This window comes from Ochotona princeps, chromosome 8 (genome assembly GCF_030435755.1).
Source record: "Ochotona princeps isolate mOchPri1 chromosome 8, mOchPri1.hap1, whole genome shotgun sequence".
Classification (NCBI taxonomy): domain Eukaryota; kingdom Metazoa; phylum Chordata; class Mammalia; order Lagomorpha; family Ochotonidae; genus Ochotona; species Ochotona princeps.
The window spans coordinates 59,035,849-59,062,148 of NC_080839.1; the positions used below are offsets into that span (position 1 = coordinate 59,035,849).

At 40.9% G+C, this 26,300-nt stretch overlaps 1 protein-coding gene across 1 annotated transcript in view; it reads right to left on the reverse strand.

The window, feature by feature from the left end:
* Positions 1 to 472: 472 nt before the first annotated feature.
* Positions 473 to 26,300, reverse strand: part of TTC27 (tetratricopeptide repeat domain 27) — a 148,294-nt gene continuing 122,466 nt past the window's right edge. Inside the window, exons 17-20 of the mRNA XM_004582722.2 lie at positions 13,535 to 13,732; positions 12,213 to 12,324; positions 4,526 to 4,626; positions 473 to 705 (exon numbers count right to left, since the gene is read on the reverse strand). Coding sequence (XP_004582779.2) covers positions 583 to 705; positions 4,526 to 4,626; positions 12,213 to 12,324; positions 13,535 to 13,732 — 534 coding nt within the window. The 3' untranslated portion in view covers positions 473 to 582. The remainder of the gene's footprint in view (positions 706 to 4,525; positions 4,627 to 12,212; positions 12,325 to 13,534; positions 13,733 to 26,300) is intronic.

Consider the following 26,300-nt stretch of genomic DNA (forward strand, 5'->3'; position numbering starts at 1 on the left):
TTCTTGATTTAGAAGTTAAACCACACTCTAACATTTCTAATTTAGTAAACCCTTGTATATATTTCTGACACAAATACAAAAACTTCAAGAAATATACATGTTTCCATCATCAAATCCATTTCCGTCAGTTTGGGATAATACAGCAGTCGAGCTAATGATCTCATAACTAGTAGTATGTGATTTCTTTCCCTATTTAGACTGTTTCCTATTTCTGATTTTTTTGGGGGGAGGTGGGGGTGGAAGAGACACACACATAGAGAAGGAAAAAGAGAGACAGAGAGAGAGAGAGAAAGCCTTGTTCTAAAGGAAACCGATTCATTTATTTTGTGTTTTAAGGAAAAAAAACCCTCAATAATACAAATATTCAATTCTACTATGAATAGACCTACAGAAACAGTAAACTAAAGTAAACTTGTTAATGTAATTCAGGAAGTACAAGCAATTGAGAATATCATAAAAACAAGAATTTAGCTTTAAATTAGAAATTTATTTTAAAAATCATTATCTTGTGTTTTAGACACACAGGTCTGAGAGATAACTCAGAAGGGACAACACCTTTTCTAGAAGTTTCCCCGCACACAGTCAATACTGATTTCGAAACTGATTGCTGAGGTCTTGGAGCTGTGCTATCACGGCGTCCACTGCTGCCATTTCATCAGCCAACTCTCTGGAAATTTCTCCACTTGCCACATCTGTAAAAAGTTGCTGCAACATAAACACACACACACACACACACACACACACACACACAACAAAGAACTATCAAAAACAATTTTTAAAATGCCTTAAAATAAAATAATCAGAGTATAGCATTTAAAACCATTTTGCTTACCACTACATCATTACAGTGGCAACGGCAACATTTGTTTTGGTCTCATGAATATCTACATGCTTTAAAAATCCAACAATATACCAAGGGAATACCTATATTTACAAATTACACTGAGTTCTGCTCTCCAAAACAGTTCCTTAAACCCTGGGTATCCATTTCTGAGTTTATAACTTTTTAAAAAATGTTTTTAAAATAATAGGCATTATTCATTCAAACAAACACATTTACTACATATGCAAGCAAAACAAATGTACTTTATGTTCAAACTAATAAAAATCATACCTTTTATGTTACTTATTTAAAAATTAACTCGTTTATTTCTCAGAGAATATAAAGATTATCACAGTTTGGTAAAAGCCAAAAATCAAACAAACGAACAAACAAAAACACAGCAAAATAAAACAAAAATAAGCATGCCCTCCGTTTGGAAAAGGCGGCTTATTGCAACATACTTCAGTAACGCTCCCACAGCCAAAAACATTTTGGAATGCTCCTCCTGGGACTGTCTGCTAAGCCAATGTGGGCATCCGAGAAAACGAGCTAACAGAACTGCTTATGCCACATTTTGTGTGTGCATACATGTGCATGCACGTGACTGTGGGTGTTAATCTAAGGTAAAATTTACTCAGCTTGCTGTGTATATTTTGCATCAGATTTCGACGAGTTGCACAGCATTTCATAACAGAATGATACTTCTTGTGCTGCCGTATGCTCAATGGAGAAAACGCCTTTTAGGAAAATAACCTAGATTCAGTGTGAGTGTCTATGTGTGCCTGCAAAGCAGAGAGAGGCAGCATCTATCCCGATGAGGGAAGGAGGCAGCAAGAGAAGCGGAGATTTTGAAGGGATGAATAACTTGCTAAGAGTTCCCAAGAGCGTGGGTAGTCACATGCGTTCTAGCTCCAGGCCCTCTGGCACTCTCGTGAACAGCCCCCACGCCACTAAGGCAGCAGAGCTATAACATGACAAGGCGTGCATGGACTGATGGCCTGTTGCGTGATTCTATGGCTTCCAGAAACTGATTTCCACAATTTCTGGCCTGACAGAGAAATATCAAAGACTCATGCAAATCATACCTACATCAAGCTGTTTATCTCAATTCATTTATATTCTAAAAACACAGGTTTTGAAATTCAATTTAGCAATTGTAATTCATTCCAAAACCAAACAAGGCATAGGAACCAAAGACTCCCAAGTCTTACATGCAAAAAGTGCTTCAGGAAGGAGGCACTGGGAGGCAGTTCTTCCCTTTTACAGGGATCCAGCTGGGATTTAACGGCAGAATTTTAACACAGAGGAAGCTCTGAGGAATTGCTTTCAATATTTGGGAATCTAGCACAATATGAAACTACATGCGTGGGTAACACGAATCAGTCTTGTAAGAATAGGTTCATGTAAAAGTGATAACTTGAAAGAAAAAACTTGACAGAGTAGGGGCCCAGAGGAGTATATCCCTAAGAAATAAACAGGTATAGATGGGTTGTGACCTAACCAAACTTTGGGGACATCATCATCATTTGGGAAGGAAAGTCACAAATATAGCCTGCTGCTTTGAATTTCTATGAGAGCTTTTGAACTTCTGATCCATGCAATTCTGAAGTTGTGCTGGCAAGTTGGGAAGACATGCAGTTAGATAACTAGGAATAGTAAATCAATTTTCTGAAGAAGCAAAAATTAAGCCTTCACCTGAATTAACAAAAACGCGTATACTAGAAATGTTTTTTGAGTAATAAAAAGCTTCCCAGAAATGGCTTCCATGTGCCACAGACTTTCTCTCAGAAGGAAATCAAAATTAATCTGCAACCCACGACTAAATGGTCAAAGTGAATAAAGATGAGAAAACAAAGTACCAAATTGTGCTGGAAATTATGTTTTTTTAAATTTGTTTCCAGAGATGTAAGCCAAACCTGTCCACACATTTGAATCACCAAGAAATCTTAACAGATTTTCCGGGCTCCATCCCAGACCTGAATCTGTATCTGTCAGGGAAACAGCGCAAGAATTCTCTCTTCAGAAGCGCCCGATGTGACTGTAGGCATCCTGACCCCAGGGTCGTTCCCAGGTTAGTATCTGCAGTAACAGCAGCTTTCAGCTGTTATGCCTGAGTCCATCCATCTACCTTAAATCTGTTGTTAAGACTATGTATCACCTACTTGCTATTTTGCTCTAAACTAATTTTTAACTTGCATGAAAGTCTTGGCTAAAGACTTTAAAATCATCAATAGATGCAAAACAAGCAAAAATACTCAAGAAATTGTAGGTTTGATAACTTAGTTGTATTTTTTCCTCTTTTTCTTTTTTTAAACATTAATTTAATTTTTACTGGAAAGTCAGAATATACAGAGGAGAGACAGAGAGGAAGATCTTCTGTCTGATGACCAAGTGACCTCAACAGCCGGAGCTGAGCTGATCTAAAGCCAGGAGCCAAGAGCTTCTTCTCCAGGTCTCCCACTTGGGTGCAGGGTCCCAAGGCTTTGGGCAATCCTCAACTGCTTTCCCAGGCCACAAGTAGGGAGCTGGATGGGAAATAGGGCCGCCAGGATTAGAACTGGTGCCCATATGAGATCCTGGCGCATGCAAGGCTAGAACTTTACTCACTAAGCTACTGCACCGAGCCCCTTAGTTATACTTCTAATACTCACTGAAATTCTAGCTCCTGGCTCTGCTTTCCTGCTAACATGGAATCTGGAAGACACTGGTGATGGGTCAAGCGACTGAGTTTCTGCCACTCACTTGGAAGACCTGCAATGAATACCCAGTTCCCAGGTTTGGCACCTCTGCACTGGGATTTGGGAAGTAAACCACAGGATGGGAACTCTGTGTCTCTCAATAAATACTTTCAAAGATGAATTTAAGAGCTTACAAGTCTAACTTAGTTTACCAAACATCTAATAAATGCCTCTTAACTTTGATAATAATAGGTCAAAGAATAAATCTATTCTCTTGAAGGATTTTTTGTTTTTCTTTTAAGATTGTTTCAGAACTAGGAGTAACGTGCATTAAACCGTAGAAGATGACCCAAAGGGGCCGGTCCAATGGCTCAACTGGCTAATACTCCACCTCCAAGTACCAGCTTCCCATTTGAGAGTTGGTTTGTATTACAGCTATTCCAATTCGATTTGGCTCTCTGTGGTCTGAGAAAGCAGCAGCAGATGGCTCAAGTCCTTAGGCCTCTGTAGCCACATGAGACACCTGGAGGAAGCCCTGGCGCCTGGTTTCGGAGTCACTCAGCTCTAGCCATTACGGCCATTTGGGGAGTGAACAGTGGATGAAAGATCTTTCTTTCTCTCCTTCTCCCTGTAAATCTCGCTTTCCAAAATAAATAAATAAGTAAATAAAAGTAAAATAAATCTTGTTTTAATACAAGAAATACACACTAAAACCAAAGGTTTACCGGAGTGCCACCAGTGGGCTTATATGTCAGCTGAGAAAACAACATTAAAAAAAGAGCATTGCTAAATTTAGAGAAAGCATATAGGGCTACTGGAGAGACACTCACTTTGTAGACTCTTTAGTTACCCAGGTTTAGGGTTGTCTCACCATTGGATCAAGAAACCTGCCAGGGGGCTGTTATCTAAAATACAACAAGGGCTTAAGAAATCCTTAATATAAAACAAGGTCTGAGAGCAATAAGCTGGCATTAGCAACCTCTCGCAATATGACGGCTCTAACGATTTCACCTGTTACGCTCACCTTGGCTTTAGATGACAAGCCCCGCAAATTGAGCCGCACTGAAGACAGCACTTGCACAGCTTCTTGAGGACTGGACTTATTTTTACTGCAGCTCATAGCCACTGGATGACAAACACAAGCAGAAATATCTGTTAGCAACTGGTAATGATAATTTACAAATACAAAAACCAATTATTTAAATTAAATGCTATGGTTACCTAAATAAATAAATAAATTTTATGGTAACCAACTTTAAAAGTAGTTCTATCTGGAAAATTTTTATTCTTGAAAAAAGACTAAAAGTTAAATGCATATGATTAAAAATTAAGTTCCAGATTTGCTGCATAGTCCATTAGCCTCTGCCTTTGAGGCTGCCATGCCATATGGGCACTGGTGTGTGTCCCAGCTGCTCTGCTTTCAATGCAGCTGTTTGCTAATGAGCCTGGGAAGGCAGCAGAAGATTATCCAAGTGTTCGGGCCACTGTACCCAAATGGGAGACCCAGATGAAACTTCAGCTTGGCACAGCTCGAGCTATTATGGCCACTTGGGGAATAAACCAAAGGATGGAAGATCTCTTGTCTCTCTGCCTCTGCAGCTTTCTAATAATTGAGTCTTTTTTAAAGAAACTTAAGTGTCTAACTCTTTGCTCCCCCTTTATAAGAAAATACACTGGCAAGAGGAATTCTGAAGAAAACAGGGGATCTTTGGTGAGTTATAGACACCAGGGCGAGAGTCTGAATAGCACATGCACGTGTACCCCACGCTCAGATCACTGAAGTTAGGAAAGGAGACCTTAGTGACAACAAGGTGCCCAGAGAGGACAAAAACAGACACAGTGCATCTTACTGTGGCTTTCAATGGGGAATCAATGATAGTGCGAGCCCAGGGAACGGCATGTTCTACACACGCAGCTCAATTCTTACTTCATCTTCCTTTTCATACTCCAGGGTTGTAGCACCCTTCTGGAAGAACTAACTCCAACACCACATATCTGCAGTTAAAGAATGACCACAACAGGGTTTTCAAGCTCCTGAGCCACGCTTGGCATCAGCAAAGAGGGTGGGAGAGCAAAGTCACTCGTGTCCCTGACAATTCTGCCTCCAGCAATCTGGGAAACCTACTTTCTAATACTTGAAATTATGAAGGGGCACACCCCTCCCTGGTGGAAATCCTGCCATGAATGCTTTATTAGAAACAGTGAAGAGCATCATAGCAACATACTGACATTTCCCCATTGATTTGTTCTTGTATTTTGTTCTGTGAGTTTAGGTTCACTAAATTCAAAAGGATCAATAACCAGCTCCTATGTTAAAACTAAGCAGGGCGGGACTAAAGTCTACCTGATACCCTACAGAACACTCAAGGGATGGAAGAGATTTCTTTTTTCATGCAAACTCTCCACAACCCACATAGGCCATCAGTTCCTAGCAACCATTTTGCATTAGTTCATACTCTGCTCCGTGGCCAGGAACACCTAGGTTTGACATTCCTACTTCAGCAGAATGACTAGACTGACATTTCTCAGGGGCCGAGAGGCCAAGTGGCACTTAACAATATCAATCCACGTTTCAAAGGGCACAGTTGATCCAGAGACAGGGCAGATTATGGCTATTTCTCTTAGCAGAGGAAAGTGGTAACTCCCACGGCAGAGGTATTTTGGCTGCTTAATATCTACTGCGTATATCAGAAATAGCTCTGATTCTTTTTTAATCTTTTACTTTCATTCTAAGAATAACAAGATTGAAGCACAAAGATAACACACAATCTGTTTCCTTCCTTTCGTAAAGGCATCAAAGACAGAGATAGAGGAAGAGAGGGTGGGGGAAAGAGCGTAAGAGAGAAAAGAAGAAATCACCGGCTGCTTCAAATCATCACAAAATCTAAGAGGGGCCAGCACTCTGCTGTGAGGGGTTAAGCACTGTCTGCAATGCCAGCAACCCACATGGGGAACCGGATTGTATCCCAACTGCTACACTTTTTATCCTGCTCTTTGCTAATGTACCTAGGAAGGCAGTGGAAGATGATCCTGGAGGCTGTGCACACAGGTGGGAGACCCAAAGTTTTAGGCTCCTGGTTTTGGTCTGGCCGAGCCCCAGATATTGTAGTCATTGGGGAGTGAACCAGCAGATGGAAAAATCTCTCCCTTTCCTTGGATTCCACCTTTCAAATAAACAAGCCTTAATTTTTTCAAAAAAGGAGAATTAGAAAAGCAAATCCAAGAGAGCAGTATCTCTTACAGGTAGGCTGTATTTAAAACACATACAACTAATATATTTAATTCTTGGACGGCAAAGAATTACCAAGCTTTAGCTTGTCCCTTCCCAGAAAACAAAATTACAGAAACTATAAGTGGAGCCAGTGTTGCACGGTGAGTTACACTGCTGTTTGCTATAAGCCCACATCGCACATTGCAGTGCAGATTAAGAGTTTCCGCTGCTCTGCTTCTAACCTAGTTTCCTGCTATTGCGCCAGGAAAGCAGCAATGTGTGAGACCAGGATGGAGTCCTTGGCTGCTGGCCCCAGCCCCGCCTATCGTGACCATTTGGGAAATGAACCAAAAGACAGAAGATCTCTCTTTTCCTCTTTGTCTCTACCCCCACCTCTGGCACCTTTCTCTGTCATTCTGCCTTTTCAGTAAGTAAACACATTATTAAAACAAAAACTGTAGAGGGCCAGTGCCATGGAATAGTAGCTTGAGCCTCCAACTGTGGCGCCAGTTCATGTCTAGGCTGCTCCACTTTTAATCTAACTCTCTGCTTATGGCCTGGGAAAGCAGCAGAGAATAGCCAAACTCCTTGAGCCCCTGCACCCATGTGGGAAACCCAGTAGAAGCTCCTGGCTCCTAGCTTTGGATTAGTCCAGTTCTGGCTGTTGTAACCATTTAGGGAGTGAACCAGCAGATGGCAGATCTCTCTGTATGTCTCTCCTTCTCACTGTAACTCTGCCTTTCGAATCAAAACAAAATAAATGTTTAAAAAAGATGTTAATAAGCAACAAGGACTAGGATTTATTTTTATAAATTCAAGGCATCATTAGAAACTAAAGTCAAACAAAAGCTCAACTACACTTAAAATGCTGTACATGCACCAACACATAATTCATCAAAGTCAAAGGAGAACTTAAAAGGATAGACACTTGTTTTTCTATAAGTATTGTCCTGATGAAAAAATGGTGCCAATAACAGTTTAAAAGTAACTTTAGGATGTAAGATAAAGATTCTTCCTGGGGTATTTCTTTAAGCTGTATATTTATATTTGACGGCTTTAAAACCATCACTCCACGACTGCAGAAAATACCTTACCTTTGACTGTTGTGGAGCCAAGCAGTTCACAGAAATGTTTACAGTGGGTAAATTGAAGTAGATAAGATAAATCCCTCACAGCAAATTCCACCCCACTAATTATGTACATAGTACATGGTAGTGTGACTTTCCCCATGCAGAACATGCAACCCACAGAGAGCCAAAGCCTAAGGACAGAGCCCAGGCTGAGCCACCTGCATGGGCCACAGGAATTCTAGTGACCCCAAAACATCTTTCCACTGTTAGGTAGTCATGACCTTTAACTTGTCTACACTGAATTTAAACCGCACAGAGTTTAGCACTTCTACCCTTATCTTCCAAGGGCTAGGTGGAAGTTATATAATATTTATGTCTTTTTGGTCAAAGAAATCAAAGACCACAAGTAGAATTATTAACTACCAGGACCATTTCTAAACTGTGTGACTTCTTTATAAGCAGGTTAAACTTTATCCTTGTTCAGTTCTCTCTTTAGCTTTGATGCCTTTGTCAAATAGCCTAGATCCTCTACTAAGCAACAGGGTGGAGAGTAAGGGCTTACTGGAAACCGCGAATAAAATACTAAGTGTTTAAATCTTTTCATCTGTTGTTCTCTAGTAGGTGCTGTCCCCATTTTACCAACAAGCAGGCTCAGAGAAGTTAAGTAATTTACCCAAGTCATCTAGTAAGTTCACCATATATTTGGTACTAACCAGAGCTTTGGTTTGCTCTGTTCCCAAAGCTCTCTCTTTTCATTGTTGCTTTTTAGCTCCTTATCTGCTGCACCTGCTGGTGGCTGCAAGCCTTTAGGAAAGTTTTACAGTCCTCGTGATTCAGATCAAACACCAGAGCTTTATTATTTCATTAGAATAGCAATCCCAGGGGACTATCTACTCATTCAAATATAAATGTAACTGAAATTAAAAAAATTTAACTGGTATATTTCTCATTCATGCCAATAATTAAAAGCAGTTTTTATTTGGACCACATTCTCCCAATAGTCGTACAACTTAAAAACTTTTAGGAAAGCATTTTCAATTTATTTGAAAGGCAGGAAGGCAAAGATACAGACATAAGAAAGAGATCTTCCATTTACCGATTCACTCTCCAAATGTCTGCTACAGCCAAGCTGAGCCAGGCCAAAGCCAGGAGCCCACAATTTAAGTGGGTTTTCCCAATGGGTGCTAGAGACCCAAGTACTTAAGCTACCATGGAAGCTTCCCAAGAAGTACAACAGCACGCAGCTGGAACCTAAGCAGAGCTTGAGTCACACTCAGGCCCTCTGATATTAGAAGTGTGTGTGTGTTCCAAGCCACATCTGTATCATTCCAATTTTAGTATACATACTGCTGAAGTACACACCCAAGCACCATCTTACTGCTACATCAAATGCCTCCCTCACGACGTGGAGATACAGTAGGACTGAGGTGCAAGCATCCCACGCGAGTACCAGTTCAGAGTCTCTGCTGCCCTACTTCTGATCCAGCTCTCTGCCTACGGCCCAGGAGGGCAGCACAGATGACCTAACTCCTAGGGCCCTGGAACCCATGTGGGAGATCCAGAAGGACCTGGCTCCTGAATGGGCCAGTTCTGGCCATTGCAGCCATTTAGGAGTGAACCAGTAGATGAAAGATCTCTCTCTCTCTCTCTCTCTGAATCTTTCAAATTAAAAAAATAAATCTTTTTTTTTTAATTTTAGGCATACTTCTTTGTAAAGTTATGTCTGCTCCCCAAATAATACGCTTATAAGTTTCCTAAAAATAGGGATGAGATTTTGCATTTCTTTTGCATATGCTGTAGCTCTTTGTATATTGCAATGTACTCTAGTGATCCATGTATTTTTTTGTTTATTAAGGAGAAAGAATATCAGTTAAGGGAAAGGTAACAGACTTCCTTTCCCTCCTCCACCCCATTAAATTTTATTTTAATGAGTCACAAAATTCCATGACAGATTTTTGCTCAAGTTGTTCCCATTAAAATGAACTTATTTTTAAAATTAATAACTTAAAGCTGCCATAGACACATAAAAACAGTTCATAAAACACACTCCTTTCTTTCTGAAGCTTTTATGATACACTGTTATCAACCAGTCTGACTATTAAACTTAAATGGTCAGTTGAGACAAACAGTTCTGTGGCTGTTCTCCTATCCAGGATTATGACTCGCGAGGCAGGTGTTGTGATAAAATATTCATTGAGCCTTCTGAGCTCCGTGGGGAGACTTGATGACCTTGCCAGTTTTGTCCATTGCTTGCAGAGCAAATGTCTGTATCGGATCATGACCAACAAAGCAACCCAGAGAAGAGTCAGAGAAGCTATCAGCGCTCATAGGGCTGCCCAGAACCATTACAAAGTTGGCAACATCACCAGAGTTCAATACAAAGCCATAAGTCAGCATCTTAGCAGTAGGGTTATCGACCTCTGCCTTCAGCTCAGCACACTAAGCAGCAATGTGAGTCGTGTGGCAGTCTGGGTCAGGGGCACAGCCAGTGCTGATATGCTCTGCATGATTCGGGATAATCACTTGAGCAGAGAAGCTTGCTGCTTCCAAGAATGGGTCAATGTTGCCATCACGAACAATGCTGCCACAGGGAACAGATCTTAAAAGACAGGCTCTCAACAGTAAAGACCACATTGTCCTCAGCAAAAGCTTCCCTCAAAGCTTTACAGTGCATCTCAACAGAATGACTGGAACAATAGTCATGAGCATGCCCAATTTGGAAAAACCAGCCTTCACTTAGCATGCAAGGAGAACTCCACAAATTCTGTAGACACCCTGGAGGGGTAGGTACAAGGGCTTGTTTCATTGCATGAACTGGCGGGGGGATGCAGAGCTCCAGGTAGGGTAATCACATTGGTATTGATGTCTCTGCAGGTAACTTTTTGTCCTTTGAACCAAGACAGTCTACACACAACCTCAGTGTGTTGTCACCATTGCAAATACACTGCCACAAATGCTATTTTGGTTTGCAGTCAACTGCCTTAAGGTTGGAGTTGCTTCCTTTTTCTATCTCTTCTGCCTGTAGGGTGGCTCCGTGGAATTCATTTTGTTATCACCAAAGAATAAGTTCACATGCATTGCATATGACAGAAGTGCATGCTCACAGGCCTGCCCATTCTTGGAACACAGTTTCAAATTCACCAATCAGGATACCACAGTCAACTCAAGATGTGACTGCCTACAATTGTGGCTTAAAAAAGGTTAGCTTAGGGTCCAGCACGATATTGTAGTGGTTAGTTCTCACCTTGAACCCGCCAGGATCCCATATGGGAACTGGTTCTAATCCCAGCGGCCCCGCTTCCCATCTAGCTCCCTGCTTGTGGCCTGGGAAGAGCAGTCAAGAATGGCCCAAAGCTTTGGGACCCTACACCTGTGTAGGAGTCCTGGAAGAGCTCCTGGTTCCTGGCTTCGGATTGGCTCAGCTCCAGCCGGCTCACTTGGGGAGTGAATCATCGGATGGAAGATCTTCCTCTCTGTGTCTCCTCCTCTGTGTATATCCGTCTTTCCAATAAAAATAAATAAATCTTGTAAAAAAAAGTTAGCTTAATTTTTCCTTTATTTGAAAGGCAGACGCAGACACAGAAATAGAGACAGAGAGCTTCTATGTGTTGGCTTACTCCCCAGTGCCCACCACAGCTGGGGTTGGGCCAAACCAAATCCAGGAGCCTGGGACTCAGTCCAGGCCTTCACACAGGCAGCAAGGAGCCACGTACTTGAGTTATGACTCGCTATCTTCCAGGGTGTGCATTAGCAAGGTGCTGCAATTCTGGCAGAACTCTAACTGCAAACTCAGGTACTCTGATTCATGCTCTTGATAAAGCCTCCGCATCCTGGGATATCAGTGACAATCACAGAATCCTTGCTGGTCTCAGACTTGCACGGGAGATGTCAACATGCCCATGCTTGGTACTGAGAGCACCTAAGGCCCAGGCGTACTTAGCGACCCTTCACGAGCCCGGCAAACTGCTTCTCAATTTTTTTGATGGTTCTTGTGTTGATTCCTCCACATTCAGAGAATAGATGGACAGTAGTGCTGTCCAATGACAACAAACTTGGTGGGAATCTTTTCCTTTGCTTTTTTCAGCTTTGAGTTAGTGGTAGTTTTCATAACTGTGGTATGGTTTCAAACTCACTGCAGAAAACCACAGATTTCCTTAACACTGCACAATGGACACAAATGTACACAGCTGCAAAGGTATTCCACAAGTATCAAAAACTTTCCCATTTCTATCACTTACTCATTTAAGTCTCTTTCCTATTCCTCCATATTGCTCCAAAGTACCAATTTTATAATACTTGGCCTATGAAATATGTGAATTAAAAACAATAACTTCAATGTAAAGATTTAAAATTACTTGCAACGGACTAACATTATTTTCCATTAGTAATAATAATAGCATGTCATGAATATCAAATATAATATCAAATACCATGTGCAAGTCCTAAGGCTCTTTGAACAACTTCCTTAAACGAAGCAACATTCTTCTCCCAACAAGTGGACTGTGTATCACACTTGTATGCCTTCAACAGGTACTGGAAGGCCTGAAGGAAGAGAAAAAACAACATTTAGAACTCCTATTTCAAGCTCTGTTTCCTGGAAGTCATATGGAACTTATTCCAGCTTGAAAACACAGCATCTGTGTCACACAGCACTGTCTGTGGGTCTCATCAAAGAGAGGACAGAGACGCAGAACCCCCCAGCAAAAGGCAGTCAGAGGGAATCAGCCAGATGGATCTGGACAGGGCGCATCCATGCAAGCAGGCAAACAGAAACCTGGAGGAGAAGTACACAGATTCCCCAGCATTTGTAGTCATCAGTTTAGGAGATTTGCTTAGAGAACAAGGCATGAGGGTGGTGAAAACTGTGGAATTTCTGGTGAATGTATGATCTCACAGAACTTTAAAATGACTCTTTCAAACCCTTGCAAATTCTTAAGGGAGAAGTCACAAATCAGAGAATTCAAAGTACCCTTGATTTGATATATGCAGGAGTGCATAACTCAAGAAGAAACGGAGACTCAGACGTGGGAGTGTGAGCAGGCATGCGTTATGTGTTCTCTGGATGTGGAAGGCAATGCTAGAAGCCAGCTGTGTGGACTGAGGGAGGAGAGAACGGCTAAGAATCACACAGATTAGCTGTACTGCACCTAATTCCAAGCCCATGCAAGGAGTACATTTGATTTGTTGTGGATGTTTCCAAACACAACATAATTTTCCCAACCTTGGAAACTCTGGGGGCTCGTTAGATTCCGAGAGACCAGCAGCACAACCAGCATGTGTTGAGCAAGGGCAGGGCAACCTTGGTCAGGGACTCCATGGCTAGCCTTTGAAAGCTCTTCTCCAAAAGCTTCACCTAACTCCTTTTCCTTTTTGCCTTTAGGGAGTTCCCACCTCAGATCGAAACGCTTTGTCTGTCCTTGTATTTAATATAAGCCCACGGAAGGGGATGCTGGGTAAGTAACAAGAGCCAGCTGCTTGCTGCAGGGAGTTCACACGGCGGAAGGGACCCTTTTACAGGAAATACAGAACAACTATACGGAAAATTTATCAAAAACAAAAAGATAAATGTTATAAGCATTCACCTTCCCACAACTGCAACAACTTCTGGTAAAGACTGGGTGAGAACTGAGCTTAGGCATATTCATTTTATCTTTCAGTCTTTTAAATTCTTCTTCCACCCGTCAGAAGAGCGGATTTGCTGTCCATGTGCTCGGAGCGATGCAACAGCCCGCAGCTAAGAGGGAAGGCTCACCTTGTCGTTCTCATCAGGCTTTTCACTCTGCCCATTTCCATACACTTGGGCGTACAGCCTCCAGAGTTCTCCATCATTTGTCACTCTTGATGTTACTCTGCCAAATAACTCTTGCAGCTTTCCTTTGAGGTTGGTAGCAACATCTCCACTTCGGTCAGCCATCCCATCAATCACTGCCTTGACCAGAATTTTAAGGACCTTGAAAAATACATAGAAGAATGTGGTAAGCTAGAAACCAGCAGACAATGACAAAAACGGAGTTCTCATCACTGCCATCAACACCAACGACAATGGCAAGCCCTGTGAAACCTGCAAGCATATCACTATCACAGTTTTTTACTCTAAAAATAAAATACAAATCCAACGTTCCAACCTCCCTGAACCTCATATTGACTGCATTCTTTACCCTAGATATAGGAAAAAAATAATGTGGAAACAATAGTCTTACCCACTTTCTTGTGGCCCTTGACCCTTTGTGCCCTAATTGACTATATATAGCTTGTCAAAATAAAGTAAATTTTTAAAAAAGTGTGTGTGTGTGTGGGGGGGGGGGGGTACAACCAGAAAGATGGAATAAAGTGGCAGGGCAAAAGGAGGCGCCAACATGCAGCATAATGTGTAAAGTTGCCACCTGCAATGCTGGCATTCCATATGGGTTTCACTTCAAGTCCACTGCCATTCTGGCTCCCTGTTAATGCACCTGAGAAAGCAGCAGCAGACGGCCCAAGTACATGTCCATGTGTGTCCAGTTGGGAGACCAAGAGGAAGCTCCTGGTCTTAGCCTGGCCTAGCCCCAACTGTGACAGCCACCCAGAAAGTGAACCGGGGGAGAGAAGCTCTCTTTCTCCTTCTCTCTCTTTGTAATTTTGCTTTAAAACTTCAGAGAAGAAGAAAAAGAATAAAGTTACAGCAAGTGCATCTACAAAAGATCGTGACTAGAAGACTCCAATGAAATTGGCAATCATAAAGGTATTTGACTATTCCAAAACCAAAGCCAGAAGTAAGGCAAAAAAGATGATGATTTTAGAGAAAAAGTTGAAATGAAAAACATGACAATTAAAGTGATGAACAACATCAAGAAAAACAAGGAAAAAATAAAGGACACCAAAAGGGGAAAAGAAGTCAGATCACCCATGTTTGCCGATGACAGGATGCTGACCATGGAAAAAGCTAAACACTTCACCAAAAAGTTGTTAGAATTGATAAGTCAATTCAGTAAAATGCAGGTTTCAAATAAACATAGAAAAAGTAATAGCCTTTTTGTATGCTATAATGAACTAAAGAAAAATTAAGAAAGAAATCCCATTCACAATGGCCACCAAAAAATTAAATATTAAAGAATAAGTTTTAAAGGTTTATTTATTTTTATTGGAAAATCAAATATATAAAGAGCAGGAGAGACAGAAAGGAAGATCCTCCATCTGCTGATTCACTCCCCAAGTGGCTGCGATGGCCAGAGCTGAGCTGATCCAAAGCCAGGAGCTTCTTCCATGTCCCCCACGCAGGTGTAGGATCTCAAGGATTTGGGCCGTCCTCGACTGCTTTCCCAGGCACAAGCAGGGAGCTGGATGGGAAGTGGGGTCGCTAGGGCACAAACTGGCACCCAAATGGGATCCCAGTGTGTGCAAAAGGAGGACTTTAGCTACTAGGCTACCAATCCAGGCCCTAAAGAATATATTTAACTACAGAAGCAAAAGACTTCTACAATGAAAATTACCAAACACTGATGAAACTAATCATCAAGGACACACGCACAAAAAACCGGCAATATATCACTTGCTAATTGTTTGGAAGAATCAAATTTATTAAATACCTCTTCTACCTATAGCAATCTAACGATTCAATGCAATTCCTATCAAACCACCAATGACACCTTTTATAGAATTAGGAAAAGCAATCCTAAAATTCATAAAGACACACAAAAGACCAGAATAGCTAAAACAATCCTGAACAAGAAAAATCAAGCTGGAGACATTATAATAATTTATCAAAACCCTTTACAAAGCTTTAATAAACGAAGCAACATGATACTGGCATGAAAACTAATGCTCAGATCAATGGGACAGAATAAAGGGCTCAGCAGTTAACCCACATGCATACGGCCAACCAATTTTTGACAAAAGTGCTCAGAAAATAGAGTGGAGTAAGGATAATTTCCTTAGTGAAAAGTGCTGGCAAAATTGGATGTATGTATGTAGAAGAATGAAATTAGATCCATACCTCTCATCATACACAAACATCAACTCAAGATGGACCAAAGATGTACACTGAAGACCTAAGACTAGGAACTTGCTGGAAGAAAATGTAAAAAAAAAACATTCTAAGACGTTGGTGTAAAGGATGACTTCCTGGATCAGATCCCCAGAACACAGGCAACAAAGGCACAATCAAGCAAACTGTGACTGTATCACACTACAGAGTGAAGACATCCAAAACAATCAGAAAATATATTTGCAAACCACCTATCTGACCAAGAGTTAATACACTGAGTATATCAGCAACTTCAACAACAACAAAAAATAAATAATACAGGGCAAAAGATTTCAATAGACAGCTCTCAAAATAAGAAATACATATGGCCAACAATTATATGAAAAATATTCAACATCAATAGCCCTCAAGGAAATGTGAATCAAAACCATTACAAAGGGGGAGTGGGCAGAGGCTGATATGGCAGTGTTGTATGCTAATCCTCACCCTGTAGAACTGGCATCCCATATGGTTGCTGGTTCATGCCACAGCTGCTCCACTTCCAATTCAGCTCCCTGCTTATGGTCCAGGAAAGCATCAGAGAAAGGTCGAGTCCTTGGGCCCCTATGCCCATGTGGAAGAACTGAAAAAGCTCCTGGTTCCTGGCTTCGACTGGCTCAACTCTAGCCACTGTGGCCACTCTGGGAGCAAACCAGTGGACGGAAGATCTCTTCAAAAGGCACAGCTCCCTACTCCTCTGCTATTTCCTCTTTCCTAATAGGTTCTTTTACATTAGAATGATTTCTCTTTTATAAAATTATTTAGCATTATCATCTCTTTGCTATTTTGAAGGAGTCAGAACCAGAAAGATCTTTTTGCAGTTCATTTATTTTAATTAGAAAATTTCACCAAGATACATAACTAATATTTAACCAAACAGACAGAAAACAAAACCCCACAGGTCCATCACAAATACACAAGGTCCACTAATATTAGAGTATATTTCTTATCACTTTACTACATGTAAGTCTTATTTTTAACATCATACAATATGATTTATTTTCTTACTTTTTATTTAATAGTATATGACAGATTGATTTCGTCAAAGTTTAACACTTTGAAAATGTTCCAATTCAATCAAGATTCTTTCCTTGCAAACATATACCAAGTGTGAAACTGTAACATAATGCAAAATAATTAATAAAAAAAAATGTTCCATTGGATTGACAGACTAAACCCCATTTAGCAGTTCCCATGCATTTAGCCATGCAGGCTGGCTAGCCCCCTGCCCTGCGTGCCAATGGTGACGTCAACTATCACTCAGGGAAATCAGTTTGGAAATAGCAGTGCCTGGTGCATGGAATAGAGCTTTCCTGAGGAGCCAAGCTGCTTGGTGGTGGTGGGAGGCAGCCATGGCAAATTACATCCAAGGGCGAGATCCCCTATGGCTAAAACTCACCAGCAAGGATACAAGTTAGGTTTTGGGCTTTCTAGCCCACTGCCACCAAGTATACTCTATCAGTCAAATAGCCAACAACCCAAGGAAAGTGTAAGCCAGCAGGGAAAAACAGAACACAGAAAAGACAACAATCTAACATAAGCCCATCGAATACTGCTTGTGTAAAAAAAAAAGTTCTGCATGGGAGAACTTCGGTTTTCAAGATCTTTATCCTCGGGAAGATAAGGCAGAAAACCAAGGGAATGCCAAGATTCCCCTGGGTGCAGTATGCTGGGATATGAGGAAGAGAAACAGCTGGAGTGTTCTCCCAGAGGAAGATGACAATGAGTCTACAGAAGGGAGTAGGAAGAAACAGCTGGTGAACTGCAACATTCTGGAAGCCAAGTGAAAAAAATGTTTCAAGGCAGGAGAGATCAACAGGGCTAAACATCGCTGACAGGTTGAGGAGTGCTTACTGTTCTCCAGATGTAGCAACACAGACCTTGACAATGGCACTTGCAGCACACTGGTGGAGAGAAAACCTAAATGCCAAGCGTTCCAGAGAGGAGGGGTGAAGATAGAGGGCAGACGATATGGAGGGACACCTCTCTTGAGAAGCTAGCTATGACAAGCAGCAGAAACCGGCCATCTTCCAGGGCACTCCCAGGAGCATCAGCAAGGGAGCTGGACCAGGAGCAGAGCAGCCGGGACTTGGACCAGTGCTCACATGAGATGCTGGTGTTGCACATGGCAGCTTAACTTGCTGTGCCACAACACTGGCTCTTGGTGTGGGTTTTTGAAAGCTGCTGCTGCTGCTGCTTGATTCTTGTTCCCAACACTACTGCCCCTTCACTCACAAACCCTCAATGCCTTGCTCCGCAGAGCACAGTGACCAGGGCACAACTTAACACATTTCTGTATTCTTGTCTGTTTGTCACAACGTTTTCCTTGCTGTTCTCCAAGAACTGTGTTGTGCTGGGATATTTTTTTGCGGTCCTTAAGATTAATAATAACTGCTGTCCTGAAAGTTTAAGTAATTCAAAGTCTATTCCTTTCTCACAAAGTAGGTTGTGATTGTTGGTGTTTCAACCTAATCCCTTTGTCCTTATAACATTGTTGCCTTCACCATGTTTCCATCAGCAGGTGTGTGTGTGTGTGTGTGCATTCACAAAATATATTGCTGGTTTCTTTCCCTGCTGATTACTTGATACTGAAACATGCTAATGAATGCTACTAACTCACATGTATCTTACATGATTTTTTTGTTTTGATATCTTTAAATAACTGTAATTTTTGAAGTGCAGCTCTAATGTGCATTAAAACTACTGATTAAGATTTTAAAAAAAATTAAAGCAGCAGAAAAGCAGGGATGGTACCTGCAACAGGGGTTGGGCTTTTAAGTATGATTAAGCTATTTATTTTGGTAACTCAAAAATCTGGACAACGATAAATGCATTCAGTACAATCTTACCATTTGTAATATAATACAAGTTGTTAAGGTACATTTGAATCCACGGTGATTATAATTTAAGATTCACTTGCACACGTATCTAAACACTAAGCCTAACAATTCATTCTAAAAATGTTTTTTTAATCTGCTTTTTCCCTCCCTTGGGCTCTGAACACTGTAATTTAATGAGACTCTTGGACCCTATCAATGTAACACACATACATAACACATGCATGTATTTTTTCATGTATAACAGGTAGTATTACGCTTCTCTGAAACCTAATAGCACTCACTGTCCCTTCTGGGAAATACTCATTTGTCCATCATGGCCTGGATTCCAGTTTTTCCTACCAATATTGCTTTTGCCTAAAAACATAAGTCTTTCTGAAAGTTTCTGTTAGATTTTTGTCAACTGCCTTCCAGTTCTTGTTTCTTTATATGCTTTGTAACATTAATTAATTTGAAAGGCAGAATTAGAGAGGAAGAGACAGACAAACAAAGGTTTGTTTGTTTTTTCTGCTGCTTCCCTCTCCAGATGGCTCCAACAGCCAGGACTGGGCCAGGCTAAAGTCAGGAGCCAGAAGCTTCTCCCAGCATTCCCACATGAGCGTAGGGGTATTAGTACTTGGACCATCTTCCACTTCTCTTCCCAAGCCACTAACAGGGAGTTGGATTGGAAGTGGAGCAGCCAGCAAACAAACTGGCACCAAAACAGGATGCCAGCATCATAGGCAGCAGCTTTATCTGTAATGTCACAATGCCAGGCACCTCCTTAGCATCTCCACTTGTCCTAACAGATACTATTTGTGCTATCTGCTAGAGGAAGACTTCAATGTGCTGAGGTGAGCTCTCGCCGGCTGCCCCCTGCAGGTCACCCCCTGCAATCCTGGGGAGTGTCGGGGCAGTGTGTGCTGGATGCTTTTCCCACTTTGATGAGCACCACTAGTCTCACAGCTGCTGCTACAGGCTACTTTCCCGGGAGTTGGAAGATCTGGTTGGCTGATTAGTGCCCCTCTGAAATTCACACCTACTTAGAACTTTAGAACACAATCATATTTGGAAACAAGTTCTTTGCAGATGCTATTAGTTAAGGTGAGTTAATACTGGACCATGGGCCCTACGTGGTGGCCTACCAGCTAAAGTGTTCACCTTGAAACCACCAGGATTCCATATGGGTGCCGATTCTAATCCCGGCAGCATCACTTCCCATCCAGCTCCCTGCTTGCGGCCTGGGAAAGCAGTCGAGGACGGCCCAAAGTCTTGGGACCCTGCACCGGCATGGGAGACCCACAAGAAGCTCCTGGCTCCTGGCTTCAGATCAGCTCAGCTCCAGCCATTGCGGCTGTTTGGGGAGTGAATCATAGAACGTAGGATCTTCCTCTGTCTCTCCTCTCTGCACATCTGACTTAGCAATGAAAATAAAATAAATCATTTAAAAAAACATACTGGACCAGGATGAAGCCTACATCCAATGTACAGCTGATTTGCATAGAGGCACACACAAAGGAGGTGAACATGGATGCAGAGATTGCAGTGAGATGACCACACGTCAAGGAACACCAGGAGCCACTATAGAAAGACACAAAGGAATCTTTCCTAGTCCTCAGAGGAGCGACAGAATCCTTGCTTTCATTCTTCTGCCTTCCAGAACTGTAGACAGTGAACTGTTGTTTTAAGACATCAAGCTTGTGGTAATGTTATATCCAACCCAGGAGACTAACAGAACAGTCTGAAGTGTAAACATCATGATGACATTTCCAACACTGAAACCAGCTTCCCAGAGTACTTCTTTAGCTCCTAGTAACTGTTTCCCACTTTTAGTTTGGGAAGCAAGAAATAACTGCTTATCCTGGTCAGAGCCCTTTCCTACTGTGGACGGTAGCCGGCAGCCCCTCTGCCACAGGTCGCAAGTCATTCTTCCTCCAGGGGTTTTAATAACAAATTTCTTGATCTTTTCCTAAATGACATACGGTTTTTGTATCATGATAAAGTGTTTTGTCTATCTTATAAGAATATTTTTCATATATTCTTTCTTTATAAAGATTCATTTATTTTTTTTTCGAGTTCCCAGCCACCTTCTGTGACCACCTCATTGACATTTCAATTTTAGTTTATACACAACATATAACATTCAAAACATAACATGTTATACATAACATCATATCACCTTAAATTAAGGCAAACATGTGGTATTTAACCTTTTGGGATTGGCTCATTTCCCTTAGCATTATGGTTTCCAGTTTGGCCCATTTGGCCACAAAGAACTGCATTTTGTTTTTTTTAATAGCTGGGTAGTATTCCATGGAGTAGATGAACCATAGCTTTCTTATCCAATCCTCTGTTGATAGGCATTTTGGCTGCTTCCATGTTTTTGCAATTACTGATTGTGCTGCTATGAACATAGGAGTGCATGTTGGTTTCTCATAAAACAATTGTTCTGGACATATTCCTAGGAGTGCTATTGCTGGATCATACGGTATGTTGAATTTGAGTTGTTTGAATATTCTCCATACTGATTTCCATAGAGGCTGTACCAGCCTGCAGCCCCACCAGTAGTGGAGTAGGGTTCCCTTTTCCCCGCAAACTCGCCAACAAGTGTTGTTGGTGCTTTTATTCATGTGGGCCAGTCTTACTGGCATTAGGTGGTACCTCATTGATGTTTTAATTTGGATTTCCCTTATTGCCAGGAAACTTGAGCATTTTTTCATATGTTTATTTGCCATTTGGGTTTGTTCCTTGTGAAGTGTTTGCCCATTTCCCGTGCCCATTTCTTGAGTGGCTTGTTTGTTTTGACATTTTGGTTGTTTTGTAGCTCTTTGTATATTCTGGAGATTAGCCCTCTATCACCTATTTTTATTGGAAAGGCAGATTTACAGAGAGAAGGAGAGACAGAGAGAAAGATCTTCCATCCACAATGGCCAGAGCTAAGCCTATCTGAAGCCAGGAGCCAAGAGCTTCTTCTAGGTATCCCATATGGGTGCAGGGTCCCCAGGCTTTGGGCCAGTTGCCGTTGCTTTCCCAGGCCACAAGCAGGGAGTTGAATGAGAAGAGGAGCAGCTGGGACATGAACCAGCACCTGTATGGGATGCCAGGGCCCGAAGGCAGATTAGCCAATGGAGTTATTGTGCTGGCCCCTATATATTCTTCTATAAATAGTTTCAAATTTGTGATGATGATGATGATGGTGATGATAACAGCAGCTACACTTAGTACTTGTGTGTGTGTCCTGACTCAATCCTCATAATACCCTAATTATTAATTTAATTTCCACAATAATCGTGCAAGTCAGGTACTACCATCGCCTTCATTATATGGAACTGGGGCACACATGATATATACATAATTTCCCAAGGGCATCAGTTGGTGACTCAGGGAAGTGGGATGCACACCCAAGCTAACTCCAGGGTCCATTCTCATACCTACAACATAATCCTGCTACTTAAGGAATTTCAATTTAAATTTTTGACCTCCATATGAATTTATTTTGGTTTAAGGCTTGGCAAACTATTTTAACACATAATGGAACATCCTATTTTTACCACAACAGATTTAAAATGCCATTGTTCTGATGTACTAAATTCTCAAACATACCAGAATCTGCTTCTGAATCCTTTATTCTATTCCATTTTCATTCCTGTAGCAAATGTTAGCTCTTTATATAATAAAGATATTATTAGTGTTTTATCTCTCCTATCTATTGCAAATATTTTCTCACATATTTCTTTAATGAGGACATAAAAATTCCTTTTGTTTTTTTTTTCTCAGAATCTCTGAGTTCTAGCAATCTGGTAAATTTCCACTTTACTAATCTTTCTCTGGGATAAAAACATATTTAGCATATATTTCTTCCATTTGAATTCATTTATCATAAACATATACATAAATATGCACATACATACGCTTAGCGAGATTTCTTTCTTCCAGTGGTTTTCACTGTAGTAAAATACACATAATTAACCACTTAATCCATTTTTAAGGGTATAATTGAGGGGTATTAAATCTACTCATAATTTTGGGTCACCATCTCTACCACCTAACTCCATAACTTTTCATCTTGCAATGTTAAAAGTTAATCCCACTAAAAAACAACTTCTTGCTTTACTTGCCTCTCAGTCTCACATACCATTCTAATTTTTGTCACCACAAGTCACCAATCTTCTGTCTGTCGCATGAACGTAACCATACAGTATTTGTCCTGTTTTCTGACTTTCTTTGTGTAAAGCCATCAGTATCCATCCACACTGTAGCACAGAACAAAGCTGCTCTCCCTGTAGCTGACTGACAGCCCACTGTTTGGACATGCGCCGTTGGGTTTACCCATCCACCTGCCGATGGAGCGTTGGACAGACCGCGTGCTTTGGCTGTGGTGAATCACGTTGCTGTGAATGTCGCTGTACAAACAGCTCCTGCAGCTCTTGCTTTCTTTTTTCAAAGGTAGAGGGAAGATGGGTCGCTCACCCACAAGTGGAACTGTTATATTACAAGACAGTTCTGCTTCTACTTTTTGGTGGAACTGTCACTGTTTTCCACAGCAACTACACAATTTCCGCTTCATGCTGACAGTGTACAAGGGTTCAAACTTACCCATATTCTCTTGCCTAGTTTGTTATTTTCTCTTTTTGATAATTCTCAACCTAACACATAAAAGGTGGTATCTCACTGTAGTTTTGCTGGTATTTCTAGTGATGTTCAACATCTTTCTCACATGCTTTTTGGATACTGCATGTGTTTGGTTTTTGTTTTTTTAGAAACGTCTTTTCAAGTTCTTTTTCTCGTGTTAAAGATAGGTGCTAGGGCCTGGTGCAGTCCTCACCTTACATGCATAGGGATCCGATATGGCAGCTATTTGTATCCTGGCTGCTCCACTTCCCATCCAGCTCCCTGCTTGTGGCCTGGGAAAGTAGTTGAGGACGGCTCAAAGCCTTGACACCCTGCACCCGTGTAGCAGACCCAGAAGAAACCCCCAGCTCCTGGCTTCGGATCGGCTCAGCTCCAGCCATTTCAGCACTTCAGGAGTGAACCAGAGGATGGATGGAAGGTCGTTCTGTCTCTCCTCTCTGTAAATCTGACTTTCTCTTTTTTAAAAAAGTTAGCAATAACCTTTGATGAGTTTCAGTTCTCTGTATATGCTGGCTGTTAATGCTGTTTCAGAGTTGTGATTTGCTTATATGGCTGTCGTTTTAGTAAACAACTAGCAAACAATACTTACTGCGAGTTTATTCTGTATGACTTTTATTGTATTGAACAGTTTTTAATCAGCAAAAAAAGTGTTGAATATGGTCAAAAAAGTTTTGTATTCAAAATAGTGTTGAATATGGTCAAAATTTTTTCTGCATCAATTGATCAAATTATGAGATGCTCCTGAGGGTTTTTATGCTTCCATGAATGTGGTTATTTTTATGGATCAGTTTTTGGATGTTGAACCGTCCCTGCATCCCAGAAAGAAAAGCCACTTGGTCATGCTGCTAGATCAGTTTGCTGGCGTCTTGGTGAGGATTTCCAAATGAATGTTTTAAGCGTTTATTCTAACATTTTCCGTGTGTTCGGCTTTGGTACCTGGATAATGCCAGCCTCAGTCGGCTAGGGATGAGTCAGAAGTGTTCCTTCACATTCCAATTTTGGGGAAAGCTTGAGAAAAATACTGTTAATAATCCTTTAAATATTTCACAGGAGTCATCAGTGAAGCCACTACATCAATAAGCTTCCTTCCGCAGGAGTCCTTTCACGACGGATTCAATCTCCTTTCAAGCTGTAGGCCTAATCAGATGTTGTGAATCTTGTGTTACCAAGTTTGGAGTTTCTAAGAATTCCCCGTTTCTAGGTTATCTAATTTGCTGACACACAATTGTTCATAGTGTTCTCATACAACTCCTTTTTCTACAGTCAGTAGGCACATCCCCATTTGCATTCTTGATTTTAACAATCTGAATCTTCTCTTGTTTTCTCAGTCCATGTAGCTAAGTTTGTCAATTCTGTTCATCTATTCAAAGAAATAACTCTGCTTTCATTGAATTTTTTGTTTTCTCTATTTCATTGATTTCAGCATTCTAATATTTTTTTATTTCTTCCCTTCTGAATGTTAGGTTGTTCAAATGAAATTTTTATTGTATTTCAATGTAGGCATCTGCAGTTATAAATTTCCTTTTCAGCACTGCTTTTGCCATGTTTCATAAGTTTTCCTATATTTTGTTTTCATTTTCATACATCCGTAGGTGTTTTCTAATTTTCCTGTGATTTATTCTTTGACTCACTGATTATTTAAGAAAATGCTGTTTAATTTCTGCAATTTTGCCAATTTTCCACTTTTATTTCTTCCTATGGTAGCTTTGTGTGATACCTTTTTAAATCATCCAGATTTGGTCTGTGGCTCAATTTATTATCAGTCCTGGAAAATGTTTCATGTGTACTTAGGAAGTACTTGCGTCTTCCTCAAAATGGGTAGAATGCTCTGCACACTTCTGTCATAAAGTTTGAAAACATATAATATCTCTTTCTCTAATAATTTTGATGCATTAAACTCTAAAATATTTAGAAAATGTGAGATTCTAAACAAGTTAAAATAATTTAGCTTTTAAACTAGTTAGTTTGTTTTTAAAACATATCAGTTATACAGAGAACAAGTAAGTGGACTTCAGCACTCCTAATTTAGAACTCTGTAATAAAAAAAAAAATGGTAGATTTTAGAGCACTTCAGATTATGGATAGGAATCCTTCGTCTATACTAGATTTTATTACTGCCCATGTTTTCAGTGTTGTTGAAATGTTTATTTCTTCATGTAGCTTCTGTTTTTCCTGCAGGACTTAGAACTTCCATGAGTATTTCTTGCAGAGCAGTTCCAATGGTGATGAACTCCCTTCATTTTTGTTCATTTGGATGGATCTTCATCTCTTTACATGCAGAGAACAGTTTTATTGGATACAGGACTCTGAATGGTGCTTCGGAGTCATCACCCCTACTGCACTCGGTCTTTTAAAGTGTATGACATGATGATCTTATTAAAGATCTTCTTGAAGACGAACAAAGGATTTCATTTTAATCATCACAAATAACCCAGCATCTTCTACGCAAGATGACGCCATGCTACCTGATATTGAACTTGTACCTCATTATCGTGAATTTACTTCTCACTTTCATCATAGACCATGCATACAAGATACATTAAGCAGAGATTAATGAAGTCAAAGGCATCTCAGATGGAGCAGTGATGATAATATTAATGCTTAAGAATTTGCACAAAGAGAAAAACATTATTGTACTCTTACCCCAACACTAATCTTGAAGTTGCTGGTCAACTCAAGCAAAAGCTTGGCCTAAAGAACAAGGTGTTGGCCCTTTGATTCCTGGAGGTCTTCCTGGCAGGAAGGAATAGGACTGCCTCAAGTCCCATTACAAAAACTTCCAGGAGGCCTCAGGCCAGGAATTAAGCAATTTCCCTCCTCTCCAGCTTGGCTAACTCCCTGCTCCAGTTGGAGCTGTTCGCTGGCTGTTTCCTAGTCCGATAACCTTGATCTTGGCTTCCCCAAACTCCATTATCAGACACAGGCAGGCAGTTCAACATTTTCTTTTTTCACGCCTTCAACAATAAACACATATATACACACATTTAAAAAAAAATAACTTGCAGGTGTGGAAAAGTTTTTATGTTAAATAGGGAAGACTTTGGCTTTACTATTTATTAGCCACAGAC